The 14,024-nt window shown below is 43.2% G+C and overlaps 1 protein-coding gene across 1 annotated transcript in view; it reads right to left on the minus strand.

Moving 5' to 3' along the window:
• GRIK3 (glutamate ionotropic receptor kainate type subunit 3) overlaps nt 1–14,024 on the minus strand; it is a 379,534-nt gene that overhangs the window by 109,586 nt on the left and 255,924 nt on the right. The window contains exon 8 of the mRNA XM_069972662.1: nt 272–379. Within this exon, the coding sequence (XP_069828763.1) occupies nt 272–379 (108 nt within the window). The remainder of the gene's footprint in view (nt 1–271; nt 380–14,024) is intronic.

The raw sequence follows: 14,024 nt of genomic DNA on the forward strand, positions 1-14,024 counted from the left end.
AAATGCACATTGCTGAGTATGCAAAGTAGTGGGCATACCCAAGGAATGATAGGTCCCACCTACTTGACACTATGCATGGCTAGCATTTTATTGATATCTAGCCACCAGCAGTACCAAAAGCTCAGTAGGTGGTCAGGGTTGACAGATACACTTGGAGCCTCTTCCCAGTAAGTGATTCTTTGCTACTATTTAGTTTATTTAGACTTGGTGACTCTATGATAGTGCTGCCTGGATAACACATATACATTAAGTCAATGATCGGTGTCCGTACCTTTTCTAGGCCATCTTCTTTCAGACTTATGATATCAAGATCAAAATCTGTTCGAAGGCCGCTGGTTTTGTTGAACACGATTCGTCCGGTCAGTCCTTCCCACTGGGCCTGTAGATAAAAGTAGGACATTTATGACAATTAAAAGGACTCATAAATCATCACTCGGTGTTCTAGCACAATGCCACATTGTAATTACTCTTTACATGGTATTCTTTTCCTCCCTTTTCCAAGCAGGTTTCTAACGGCCCTGGTTAATTAATAATCACCTCATCATTGCCTTAGCCGTGAAACAAGCTATAAATTTCAATAAACTGCCATATAGTCCTTGCTACCTTCATTGTCAACCAGAACCGTCTATATAATTTAGGGTGTAATAGTGAGATATATTTGTTCTATGTGGCTGGAAAATAATTATGTCACAACTTTGATGGCTGATATTTAGGACATAGAGGCTTCCATTGCATACATATTGTACTTTTCAGTTACAATTGAATACCCCAGCTCATGTTCTACCAGGGTTTGTTATACCGGGTATAAAAGCTCATTGAGATGGAATTAGTTTAGAGCAGGGTTGGGTTGCATCCGGCCCCCAAGATCTTCTGATGTGGCCAGCAGAGTTGTAAGATGCACACAGCGCCCTCCTGTGTCCGGTCAGGGGGTCATCATAGAAATAATGACATAGAAATAACATTGGGGATTAACTACAATATCAGGAGCAACATTAGGGGTTTATCTTAACCCTAGCATTGGGGGTGGGGCATCATTAGGGATAATTACAATATTAGGGGCATCGGATAGGGGGGATACTTTGAATTGCTCTCGGTGCCAACCCACGCTTCACCACTGCCGTGCACACTATAATATTGACTTATTGACTTATCTCCACATTGAGATCTCAAAATTAATGTTTGTGGACCTCCAACATCACCTCCATACAATAAGAACAAGTAAACTTTCACAGATTTTTAGTATGTGTTACTCTTAAATAAACATACGTACATGTCCTTTGTTTCTTCTCAACTTTTATGATATAATTTTACCCAACCAAAGAAAAAGGCAGAATTTTTGTAGCAAAAAAGAATCTTTAAGTACTCCGGGCTGGGGTTATTTTTCAGTGTATGGCCCGCGAGGGGGTGTATATAGAAGCCGCCGGTCACTTACCTCCCCAGTTCCAGCGTCGGGTCCTGGATCGCGCCGCCCCATTCTTCTGTCCGGCTTCCGCTTTCTGGTCCAAACTGCAGCTTGATACGTGACGTCTCCAGGCAGATCAGCCATTCAGCGGCCGAGCCAGGACTCCGCTACGACCGCTGAAAGGCTGAGCTGCTTTGAGATGTCACGTCTCAAGCCGAATCTCAGACCAGGAAGTGGCCGCTGGATGGGACAATGGGGTGGCACAATTCAGGACCCAACGCTGGAACCAGGGAGGTAAGTGGACAGTGGCTTCTATATCCACCACCTCCCCGGCCATACACTGAAAAATAACCCTAGCCCGGAGTACCCTTTTTAATGATATGCAATATACAAACATTAGTAAAAAGAGAAGAAAAACAACAACAACAAAGACTAAAATAGAATGGTGGCTGTCCCGGAGGAGATAACAAGTGATCCACAGCTACATACGCTGAAGTCCCAGAAAAAGAAACAACATCAGCAGACAAAAGTTACATACAGTATGCAACATCAGTTACATAAAGTGGACTCTGTTAAATCTGTAGCTTCTTTTTCTATGCCATTTTTAAGGGATGTTAGGACTAGATATAGTATGCACAAATAATTATAAATTGATATGAATATTGCTAATTTTGCTAATCAATTCACAAATACAACTAGTTAAATATTATTGGATATCGCTATATCCCTACGACTTTGAAGTTTGAGATTCAGTGATTAATATTTAATCCTATTTGTTTACTCAAATATAAACGTTCAAAAACACAACAATAAACCCCAATATGGTGAACGGTAGATAAATAAGGGTGAGGGGTTTGCAGTGGCAGTCCTTCTATCTGCTATGCTGGGAAAGGGATCTGAAGCAAAAGTCAAGACACATTCGATTGCTACTGAGCGCTCTGCATAGTAATATGGGATTTGTGGCCAGGGAGAAACTTATCCATAGTCAAGGCAAACAGCATATCAGGAAGAGTCTATCCACACTGGAAACAGACAAGGAAAAGTGATACATTTTTAGAATCCATAAAAAGAAAAGTTAAAAAGAAAAGAAAAAAAGGTTTGGCAAATTGAGCTCCACATCTATAACAGCCATGGGATTCGTCTTCACGATAGATCTTTTTCATACCATGATTCTATATACATGAATATTGTGCATAAGGTAAAACAAATTAAATTAATCCCCTACTATTCTGACCCGTAGTATAGATGACTGACTTGATTTTAGAGGGTTTTGGTTCAGATAAATTATTAGTTGAATTACATCACATGGCTACCGATTCCGGCAAGGGACAAAAGTATCTGTAAATGCAATACTGTATCTTTGTACCCTGATGTCATGGCTAACTACCACCAGTGCCTTCGTTGCCAATTATAGGGCTTTCCGTTTTTTATTTTTTTATTTTCTGATTTCTGAACTTTCTAGATCTAACTCAAGTCTCTTGAAACAACAAAACAAAATGTAGTATTTGGACAAACATTCTCTCATTGTCTAATCACACAGAGCACCCCTTTCCCACCTATGTACGAGTCTACTTGTTTTGTTTCCAATACCTGTTGTCATTGATAAGAGATGAGAGAGGCTGAAGCCTCCAGCTTATAAAGTTTCAGTAATGCTTTTCACTTTTCTTTAACCTTTAAAAGATTGTTTAGGTTGTAAAAGTTTATGGTCTATCCTTAGGATCAGTACTAGCTTTGTGGGATCTGCCCCATGGCACCTTTACCAATCAGCAGTTTGAATAGGACAAAGTTGTAATATCATACGCAGCCACTACTAAAAGGATAACATTGTGCAGTACAGACCAAAGTAAACAATGGAAAGGCAGTGGCTCCTACCAGCTAATAATCATGAGAGGTGACAAGAGTCCTACCCTTCTTTGTACCTCTCCTTATTATTAGCTGATAGGCGCTTCAGCCTCTTAAAGGGGAACTCCAGATAGGGGGGGAAATAATTTTTTATTACAAAATAAATTAGAAGTTATATAGATTTTTACAACACACAAAGCCAAGGGGAAAAAACAAAACAAAAAAACAAGGAGTATCATCTTGCCTTTAAAGACAGTAAGACGCATTCTTATCTCTTGGCTGAACTCGCCTCCCCCCTTCTCGCGGACCAGCCCTTCCAAGTCCTTCGGTCATGCAGCTTTACCTGTGGGCTAGCAGTGTGTGTGTGTGCACTAAACTCCACACGTGAGATGAAATTAGAAGTCAGAAGTAAGAGGTTAAGAAACTTTGAGCCTACCCAAGGAGTCTACCAAGTCCGCCCTCAAATACCAGTCCGTCTGCCTGAATGGTGAGATGGTTTGGGTGATTTCCTGGTCGCTGAGAAATGCGCACATAAATGGTTTCCATTTAGAAATGAATCGTTTTTTTTTTTTTTTACACTGTTCAGCATCCAGCTGGTCCATCCTCAGGTAATGTTTTACTTGGGTAAGTATCGCAGAAATAGGGGGTACGGTCGGCTGAAGCCAGTTGGCCAGGAGGCATCTTTTGGTCACCAAAATAAATATATGCATGAGGTGCGACATCGGTCTGTCCTCATCAGAATTATGAAATAGTATGGCTTTGGCTTGGACTGGTAAGTGCTGGTGCAATTTAGAGTCTAGCATGCTCTGTAGGGGTGACCAATAAAGGTCCAATTTTGTGCACGTCAGCAGTTCTTACATGGCCACCCAATTATTCGTGCCTTGTGGAGGCACTGCAAGCGAGCATGAATCTTGCTGATCTAATCAGGCCATCCAAAAGGACTCTAATATTTTTACTCATTTTGCAAAAGACAATAGGGCCATCATAATTTCCTCTGACTGCCAAAGCACCCAATAACATCCCACAATGTTGTTCCTCCCTTCCACTATCTAACCACCTAGATGTCACAGTCGTTATTGCTTGCGGCCCTTATGGTAACCTGAACTGCCAGGATCTGAGTTTACTCCTATCCCAGCAGTTGTAGCATGAGCATGTCATCAGGAGTGGGTGTGCAGGAGAATGACACTGTACATCTTTGTCCTGGTTCGCTAAAATGTTACATCCAAATGTTACATACATTTAAGACTATGTCCACGCAACTATTTTCAACTTGATACTTAAAATAGCGTCCATCATTTCGAATACCAAAGTAAAACACGAGTAACTGCGTCTGCCGTTGTCCACAGGGTGCACTATGTCCATTTTTTTAGTTCTTGATGTGCAGAAATAAAAGTACGTGAAGATACTGGATACCTTGGGTGAGTGCAACCTTTATTCCTTCTATTGCATACGTGTTCATTTCGAGTACCAAATAATGACCTTTATTTAACATACTTTGGCGGTTGTCATTGCTCTTTGTTACCCCCGCCAATCTTTGTATCAGGTCCTAGGCTTCTTTGTTATGAATAGAGACATCGGTACGGCACGTGAACCGCGGCTCTATTCATTCCTATGAAGGTGCTGGAAAGAGCCGAGTAAGCCAGAAGAGTGCATACTCGGCTCTTTCTGGCAGGTCCATAGGAATGAATAGAGCCGCGGGTCACATGCCATACCCGCCGCTCAATTCATAACAAGGGAGCTGGGAGATCGGCGGGGGAGTGGAGGTCTTCGATCTCTTACTTTTCTCCTATCCTGTGGATAGGGGAAAAGTAAAAATGTTTTAGGTTGAATGATGGCAACATTCAACACCCTTTTGGGTGTGGCTATTTTTAAAGTACAACTTAAAATAACAATCATTGGCTTTATAATGGCCGCCAAAAAATGTCCTGAACGTTAATTTGATGTCCAAACTGCTGTTTTTCTATGAACTGTGTGAACTAACAGCCGTGGTTTCCCTAAACTCAGACAACGGAAATCAATGAAGACTGAAAAGAATGGCCGTTATTTTGCTAAAAAAAGAAAGTGTGTGAACATTGCCTAGTTATACAAATATTTTACATTGTTTGATTATTTAGCATGAAGTGTTAATAAGTGCAAGACAATAAGAAAAAAAAAAAGTCTAGAAGTGTAAGAATTAAAATGAATCCAGAAGAACATAATGAAATAAAGTAGCAAGATGAAAGCCGTAAGATTGGGCATTTGAGAAAGCAATAGATTACAAGGGCGCCTCGTAATGAAAGCTGTTAGTGAGAAGTCTACATCTAGAAACTCATTCTGCTGAAAGGTAAATAATAACTGGTAATTACTGAATTCTTTTCATTTACTGTACTTCCCCCTAACAGCACACCATGCTAGTGCTCACTTAATTGCTGGTGTAATGCTACCGATTCTGGCGGTAATTAATCTAGCACCATTCTGAAACACGTTAATCTTTGTATTGAGTGCATGTAGGCAGTATCTCCTTCACCAGTTACTCATTTCAGCATTAGCAAAGCAACCACACAAAAAATGTACAATAAATAAAAATACCTACCAAATTATTAAAGGGGATCTCCGGATAAGAAAAACTTGTTTTCTATTAAAAGTACATTAAAAGTTATATAGATGTGTCTATACAATGTATTACTGTGTCTGTACGGTTCTGCCATACTGGTAGCTGATAGAAATCCAGGTAGTGAAAAAATAAAATGGCCCCTGTGCCCATTCACATTGTCTCCTGCTCCTTCTGCTATCGCCCCTAGGAGACAAATCTTCCATGCCTCTGTCTCACATTGTGTGTGTGTTTGCTGATGATGCAGACAGGGGGCAGGGCGTGATGTCACAGGAGGCGGGGATGGATAATCCAATCCCCTGACTGATTCCCCATCTCTAATCGGCCAGAAGCAGCTGCTGCACCAATTTTTCTGATTGTAATTTGGTGGGGGCTAAGATAATCACATGAGGGAAAGCATTGCATTCTGGGAAATGGCAAACAGGGAAGAACAGAAACACAAAACAGAGCAACCCCCCCAAACAAATGGATTTTTGGTAGTTTCAAAACTGGGATAGATATGTAAGTAATTCTATATGCTTCTGCAGAAGTTTCATTTTTTTTAACCTCTACCTGTAGTTCCCCTTTAATATCAAGTGCTGACCTGGCCATATCTCTTTTTGAAACTAAATAAAAATAACAGCTTGTGGTTAATTGTGCTAATTAGAGATGATCGAACGTCGGTAATTGTTAGGTTCCATTGAACCCGAACCTTCGTCATTTGATTCCCGATGCCTTCCCGTTCCGTGGGGAAGGTGGAGCAAGCCCGAGTACCGCCTGGAAAACAGGGATAGAGCCGAGTTTGATCGAAACTAACAATTCCCGATGTTCAATCATCTCTAGTGTTTAATATGCGTCACTAGCTCTTCTCTAAATTACAGTTCCACTGGACGCTCACAGGTATAGATTCAATACTATCACCTGCTAACAATGACATCCAAACGCTTTGTTGACACCATGTTTTTATTTTTCTATCCCGTTATGGTTTCTCAAAATTGCGTCCATCATTTTCCGTTTTGTGCGTCCCGTCATTACAATGACGGCTGTTGGTACATTATTCTAGTTCAAGCCCTCTTGGGTGTGGTTCTTTTTTGAAGGTCCATTGAATTTAGTAGTAAATAGTGAAAAAAAAAAGTGTGTGAGAAACTATAAATAACGTTCATTGTTTGGAAAATTGTCATGAACTTTAATTTGAGGTCAGCGCAAACAATGTTTGTTACTTAATACACTATGGGGGACATTTATTAAGACTGGCATACTTACGCGTTGGTCCTAAATTAAGCCCCGTCCCCTTTTCCCTGGCTGAATTTATTAAGAGATGCATGTCTCTTACGGAATCTGGCTGGACATGCGCCCAACCCTGCGCCTGGCGCAAAAAATCTGTACCTGCTTCCACCAGGTGTAAATTTCTATCATGATTTACGCCTGACATACACCTCTGGCACAATGATGAATCCTCCCCATGTGTATTCAACGGCCGTCATTCCATTGACTTCAATGCATTCCACTGATTTCAATTATAATTCGGTAATACACCTTGAGCCAAATGCAGCCATCTAACTGTATTCTAGGGCTGTTTCTCCTACAAAATCTGGAACAAAATGTTTGGACCCTGACGTCTAACTTCCCGTTGGAACGTACAGAAGGATATCTTGTACTGACATGGCGGCAGAGGTCCGTTTTATAATAGCATGCCTCTACCTTATTCCTTAGTGAACATTTTGAAATCAATAAAAAATATTTCTATTAGCATATGGTGTAAAATGTCAAGAAGGCAGACATTAGCCTGGTGAAAACTGTCCATGTGCCGACATTCTGATGTTCAAGTTAATGCTTGCTAAAGGTGAATAATGCAGATTTATGTAAAATCATAGCGTTCACCTTCACTCCTCAGCATATTCCGATATATTTAGAACTGCTGGGTCCTACACCTCATAAATACTGTGGGCATTGCTGAAGTCTTTAGAGAATTCAGTAGGTATAATATATGGTGCCACAATTTTAATGGGACAAGCGTGTAGAAAGAAATCAAAGAAACGATTAAAGTGATAAAAAAAAAAAATGCATTAGAAACAACAACAAAATAGGTAAGAAATGATGCAGGGGTAAGCTTGTCAATGCATTAGAACTGAGCTCCTCATCACATCCCAGCTCTAATAGTTTCCCACATATACTCCTATAGGGCTATATTTATTGATAGAAATATCACAGTGCTAATATAATCTAATGGCTAATTTAGTAGGCAGATTAAGATGATTTGGAGGCAGAGGCAATCCAAAATCTTTAACCCCTTCACGTCAGCAATACGTTTATATACGTTCCTGCTGTTGATGCCCTGTGCAGCAGGAACGTATATAAATGTTCCTGACTTCAGGGGCTTTAGATGTGTGCAGGGAAGCTGCAGTGAGAGCAGTACTGCACACATCAGTGTCCCCGGAGCCAAGGGTAATGACAGGTAGCTGTGATCCGACCGCTGCCTGTCACTAACCCCTTAAACGCTGTGATCTATAGCAATCACAGCGTTTAAGGAAGTCAGTGACAGGTTAAGTACCTGTCACTGACTGATCGGGAGTGATCATGGCTGTGGGGGGGTCTCGATCACTTGTACTGGCAGGGGGTAAGCCACCTACCTCCGTCCTGTAGGATGGGTGATCTTTGTATAGAGTCTGTTCTCAGGCAGGCTCTCTGCACAAATTGACGATAACACTGATCTATGCAATGCTATGGCATAGCATAGATCAGTACATGCAATCTAATGATTGCATGTTTTACAGTGAAATAAAAGTGTAATAAAAAAAAGTTTTTAAAAGTATTTTAAAAAAAAAAACCTTATAACCCCCCCCATACAAGTTTAAAATACCTCCTTGCCCATTATAAAAATAAAAATATGTAAAATAAATAAACATATTACATATTGTGACATGCAGAATTGTCCGATGTTTTTAGAATGTAACAATATTGTCCCACATGGTGAACGCCGTAAATGAAAGACAAAGAAAAAAAAAACACCAGAATTGCTTTTTTTTTTTTTAATAATTATATATCAGAAAAAAATTAATAAAAAGCGATCAAATTTTTTCTTTTACATCAATATGATATTAATAAAAACTAGAGATCATGGCACAAAAAAATTACACCGCAACCAGCCCTCTAGGTGGAAAAATAAAAGCGCTATGGCTCTTAGAAGGCGGGGAGGAACATTGCATTTATTTGACCCAGGCACCAATGACCTTGTTGATGAAGGGGTTAACACATATACTATTTATGTTGCAGAAAGGACCCCATTAGGCACCAGGGTACAGGGATGATTACCACTATATTTCTCTGTATAAAAGAGAGGGTCTTATACTATTTTTTTCTCTTATGGGGTAGCCCTATTCTATATAGTAGTTAGCCAATGTACTGTATGTCTTCCTGTTGTTAGGCTCCTATACTGTAAGTTCAAATGTAGTTAGGCCTCCATACTGCATGCTTCCCTCCCCCTCTGCAGCTACTCACCAAACTTTATACTTCTCGCCCTCATCTGTAGATCTTCCCCCAAACTGTATACATGCCCCCTCAGCTTGTACTCCCCATACTTTATACCTCCCTCTCCCCTCTTTGGTTGTTTCCCCATACTGTATACATCCACCTATGCAGAAAGGACCACCTATATTGTATACCTCCCCCCCCCCTCTGTAGTTGCTCGCCCATAATGTATAACTTCCCCCCTCCCTTTCCTACCCCAGTTGTAGTTGTTACCTAATACTGTATACATCCCCCTCTGCAGTATATACCCCCCCTAGTTGGTCCATGTACCCAGGGCCGCTTTAACCAGAGGGCACATGGTGCACGTGCACCGGGCCCACTGGTTAAAGGGGCCCCCCCGAGCAGGCCGGCCGTTGCTATGTGCGACCAGTGCGGTCGCACAGGGCTCCGGCCACCAGCCTGTCAGGGGGGAGCGCCATGGATGGGTAATCTACTTACCCCTCCATGGCGCCCCCTGCAGGGCCCCCCCGTCCGCCGCTGCCCCCGTCCGCTGCTGCTGCGGCGCTTCAGCGCTGCAGCAGCAGCGACACTGACAGAGAGAGCCATTGGCTCCCTCCCTGTCAGTCACTCACTCTTGTGGCCGCACTTCCTGCGGTCACAAGAGGCCGCACTCTCCCTCTAGCGCCCGACGTCACTGGAGCGTCGGCGCGAGGGTAAGGGGAGTGCAGCCTCTTGTGACTGCAGGAAGTGCGGCCACAGGAGGGAAGAGAAGAGGAACGCGTGGACCCAGGTGAGTAACAGTGTTTGTTTTTTTCAATGTTATATGGGAGGGGGAGCTATATACTATTGGGGAGCACAGGGGGCTATATACTATGGGGGAGAACAGGGGGCTATATACTATGGGGGAGAACGGGGGCTATATACTATTGGGGAGCACAGGGGGGCTATATACTATGGGGGAGAACGGGGGCTATATACTATTGGGGAGCACAGGGGGCTATATACTATGGGGGAGAACGGGGGCTATATACTATTGGGGAGCACAGGGGGCTATATACTATGGGGGAGCACAGGGGAGCTATATACTATGGGGGAGCACAGGGGGCTATACACTATGTGGGAGCACAGGGGAGCTATATACTATTGGGGAGCACAGGGGAGCTATATACTATTGGGAAGCACAGGGGGCTATATACTATTGGGGAGCACAGGGGAGTTATATACTATGGGGGAGCACAGGGGAGCTATATACTTTGGGGGAGCACAGGGGGCTATATACTATGGGGGAGCACAGGGGGCTATATACTATGGGGGAGCACAGGGGGCTATATACTATGGGGGAGAACGGGGGCTATATACTATTGGGGAGCACAGGGGGGCTATATACTATGGGGGAGAACGGGGGCTATATACTATTGGGGAGCACAGGGGGCTATATACTATGGGGGAGAACGGGGGCTATATACTATTGGGGAGCACAGGGGGCTATATACTATGGGGGAGCACAGGGGAGCTATATACTATGGGGGAGCACAGGGGGCTATACACTATGTGGGAGCACAGGGGAGCTATATACTATTGGGGAGCACAGGGGAGCTATATACTATTGGGAAGCACAGGGGGCTATATACTATTGGGGAGCACAGGGGAGTTATATACTATGGGGGAGCACAGGGGAGCTATATACTTTGGGGGAGCACAGGGGGCTATATACTATGGGGGAGCACAGGGGGCTATATACTATGGGGGAGCACAGGGGGCTATATACTATGGGGGAGCACAGGGGAGCTATATACTATGGGGGAGCACAGGGGGCTATACACTATGGGGGAGAACGGGGGCTATATACTATTGGGGAGCACAGGGGGCTATATACTATGGGGGAGCACAGGGGGCTATATACTATGGGGGAGCACAGGGGAGCTATATACTATGGGGGAGCACAGGGGAGCTATATACTATGGGGGAGCACAGGGGGCTATACACTATGGGGGAGCACAGGGGAGCTATATACTATTGGGGAGCACAGGGGAGCTATATACTATTGGGAAGCACAGGGGGCTATATACTATTGGGGAGCACAGGGGAGCTATATACTATGGGGGAGCACAGGGGAGCTATATACTTTGGGGGAGCACAGGGGGCTATATACTATGGGGGAGCACAGGGGAGCTATATACTATGGGGGAGCACAGGGGAGCTATATACTATGGGGAGCACAGGGGGCTATATACTACTGGGGAGCACAGGGGGCTATATACTATGGGGGAGCACAGGGGGCTATATACTATGGGGGAGCACAGGGGGTTATATACTATTGGGGAGCACAGGTTAGCTATATACTATTGGGGAGCACAGGGGCTATATACTATTGGGGAGCACAGGGGAGCTATATACTATTGGGGAGCACAGGGGTCTATATACTATGGGGGAGAGCACAGGGGGCTATATATTATGGAGAGCACAGGGGGGCTATATACTATTGAGGGGGAGCACAGGGGGGCTATATACTATTGGGGGAGAGCACAGGGGGGCTATATACTATTGTGGGAGAGCACAGGGGGGCTATATACTATTGTGGGAGAGCACAGGGGGCTATATACTATTGTGGGAGAGCACAGGGGGGCTATATACTATTGTGGGAGAGCACAGGGGGGCTATATACTATTGTGGGAGAGCATAGGGGGGCTATATACTATTGGGGGAGAGCACAGGGGGGCTATATACTATTGTGGGTGAGCACAGGGGGCTATATACTACTGGGGAGAGTGCACAGGGGGGCTATATACTAATGGGGGAGCGCACAGGAGGGCTGTATATAACTGGAGGAGCACATGAGGGTCTATATACTACAGGGACCCCAGGCACAGAGGGGTGTAACTATGTAGGAGTACAGAGGGGTGTAACTACTGTATAGGAGTACAAGGGACCTAACTACTGTATGTGTTGGAGCCTAAAATATTTGTCTGGCAGATTCTGGAGAGAAGATTCACAGCCAGGAGAACACTTCAAGGTGGCCCACGCTGGATGGAGAGAAAAAGAAAAGGTGACAGACTCTGATCGGAGAAGACGCCTCCGGTGAGTCACTGGATGTAACTTCACTCTGTTATAGGCTTGTACTGATAGGGGTCATGATGTGGCGGTATTATGTAATGGTATCAATGGTGATATCTTTCTGTTTTGTTTAGTGCAGTTTTTATGTAATATGTAATCACTGAATGGTGGAAATAGTGTTATAAGGTAACTACTGTATGTATTGGGGCTCTTGATACAGTGTGGGGGCAAATTCAGTACATTATACAATGTGCAGAAAGGTAAGGGGGGGGCCCACTCTTGAGGGCTGTGCACTGGGCCCACCAATGTATTAAAACGGCCCTGCATGTACCCTCCGTTCCCTCTGTCCCCCCCATAGTCAGTGTACCTGACTGTGCATCTTCTTACCACTCCTGCCTCCCCTGCAGCTTCTATTGAGCAGGTGGGGCATAACAAGTCTGGCTCTGATTGGTTGATGCTCAGCCACCCAGTATCAGGAATCTGGTCAGCTGACTGTAACTAGGCCTTATTTTTGGGATAGGTGTTATGTCTCTACTACACCCCTGTTGGGGGCAGGAGTAGAGAAATTTTAACTCAAACTACTCTGACTACTACTACTACTACTACTACTACTCTGACTACTACTACTACTTAGTCACACATTTGCTTTTAGAGCAAGGTATTTTGCATTGCTTTATCATATTGTGCTAAACTTCTATGTCATGATAACAGATAACTTCTTCTGATAAAAACTGCATTTATTCTTCTAAACAAAAAAAATTCACGGATCTGCATAATTTGCAGCTTACAGTCAGAATTAATAGCTTAGTCCTATAAATGGTGAAATACAAAATGTTTCACGCGTTTAGTTGTAATATATTAAGGAACTGCATAAACAGCAATTCCCTAATGTATTGATATTAATAAAACAGCTCATTCTGAACATAAAGCAAGGCTTCCCTACCAATCTGTCAGAAGGCAGTAGTTTGGTTTATATACCAGTTGTAGCTTGCTGACACGATCTGAGGAGAGTTTTTAGAAAATTGAATTCTCCTTAATGCTTCTGTATGTAACTCCTGGCAAAAAATAGGCACTCAATATACTGGTTCTCTCAGCTTTTGTAAATGCACAAATTTCTAAAGTATCTGTGATTGTTGCCCCGACAGATCTGTATAACCAATTCCTCCTAACAAGAGATATTCCTCATAATAGTAGAACACCCAATCCGCAAAAACTGTAGTAGAGAAGAACCTAGTAACTACAGGCCAGTTAGTCTGACATCTTTAGCAGTAAAAATTCAAGAATACTAAGGGCAGATTATGTCAGACTAATCTGAATTGATTTCTTTGACTATATTCAAAATTATAGAGAGACACCTCAATAAATGCAAAATGGTGGTTGGGAACGCCATCCTTTGTACGGTATTTTGGCATGGAGCAAAGGAAAAATCTGTCAGGGGCCCTGTCCAAGACATTAAAAAACAGAGCACTGCAACCACTGAAACAACAACAATGACCATCCTGGCTCCCTAAAGCAAGAGCCCACATCATAGCACCTGATGTCTGTCACAGAAAAGCGGAATAAGTCAAACCACTATTAGATAGGTACAGCTAGCACCCAAACAAAATACAGTTGCTGCATCACCTCATACTGTATGTACTTTACATGGGCAATCTAAGGAAAATCAAGAAACTTTTGAATTCAAAATGA

This window comes from Dendropsophus ebraccatus, chromosome 5 (genome assembly GCF_027789765.1).
Source record: "Dendropsophus ebraccatus isolate aDenEbr1 chromosome 5, aDenEbr1.pat, whole genome shotgun sequence".
NCBI lineage: Eukaryota > Metazoa > Chordata > Amphibia > Anura > Hylidae > Dendropsophus > Dendropsophus ebraccatus.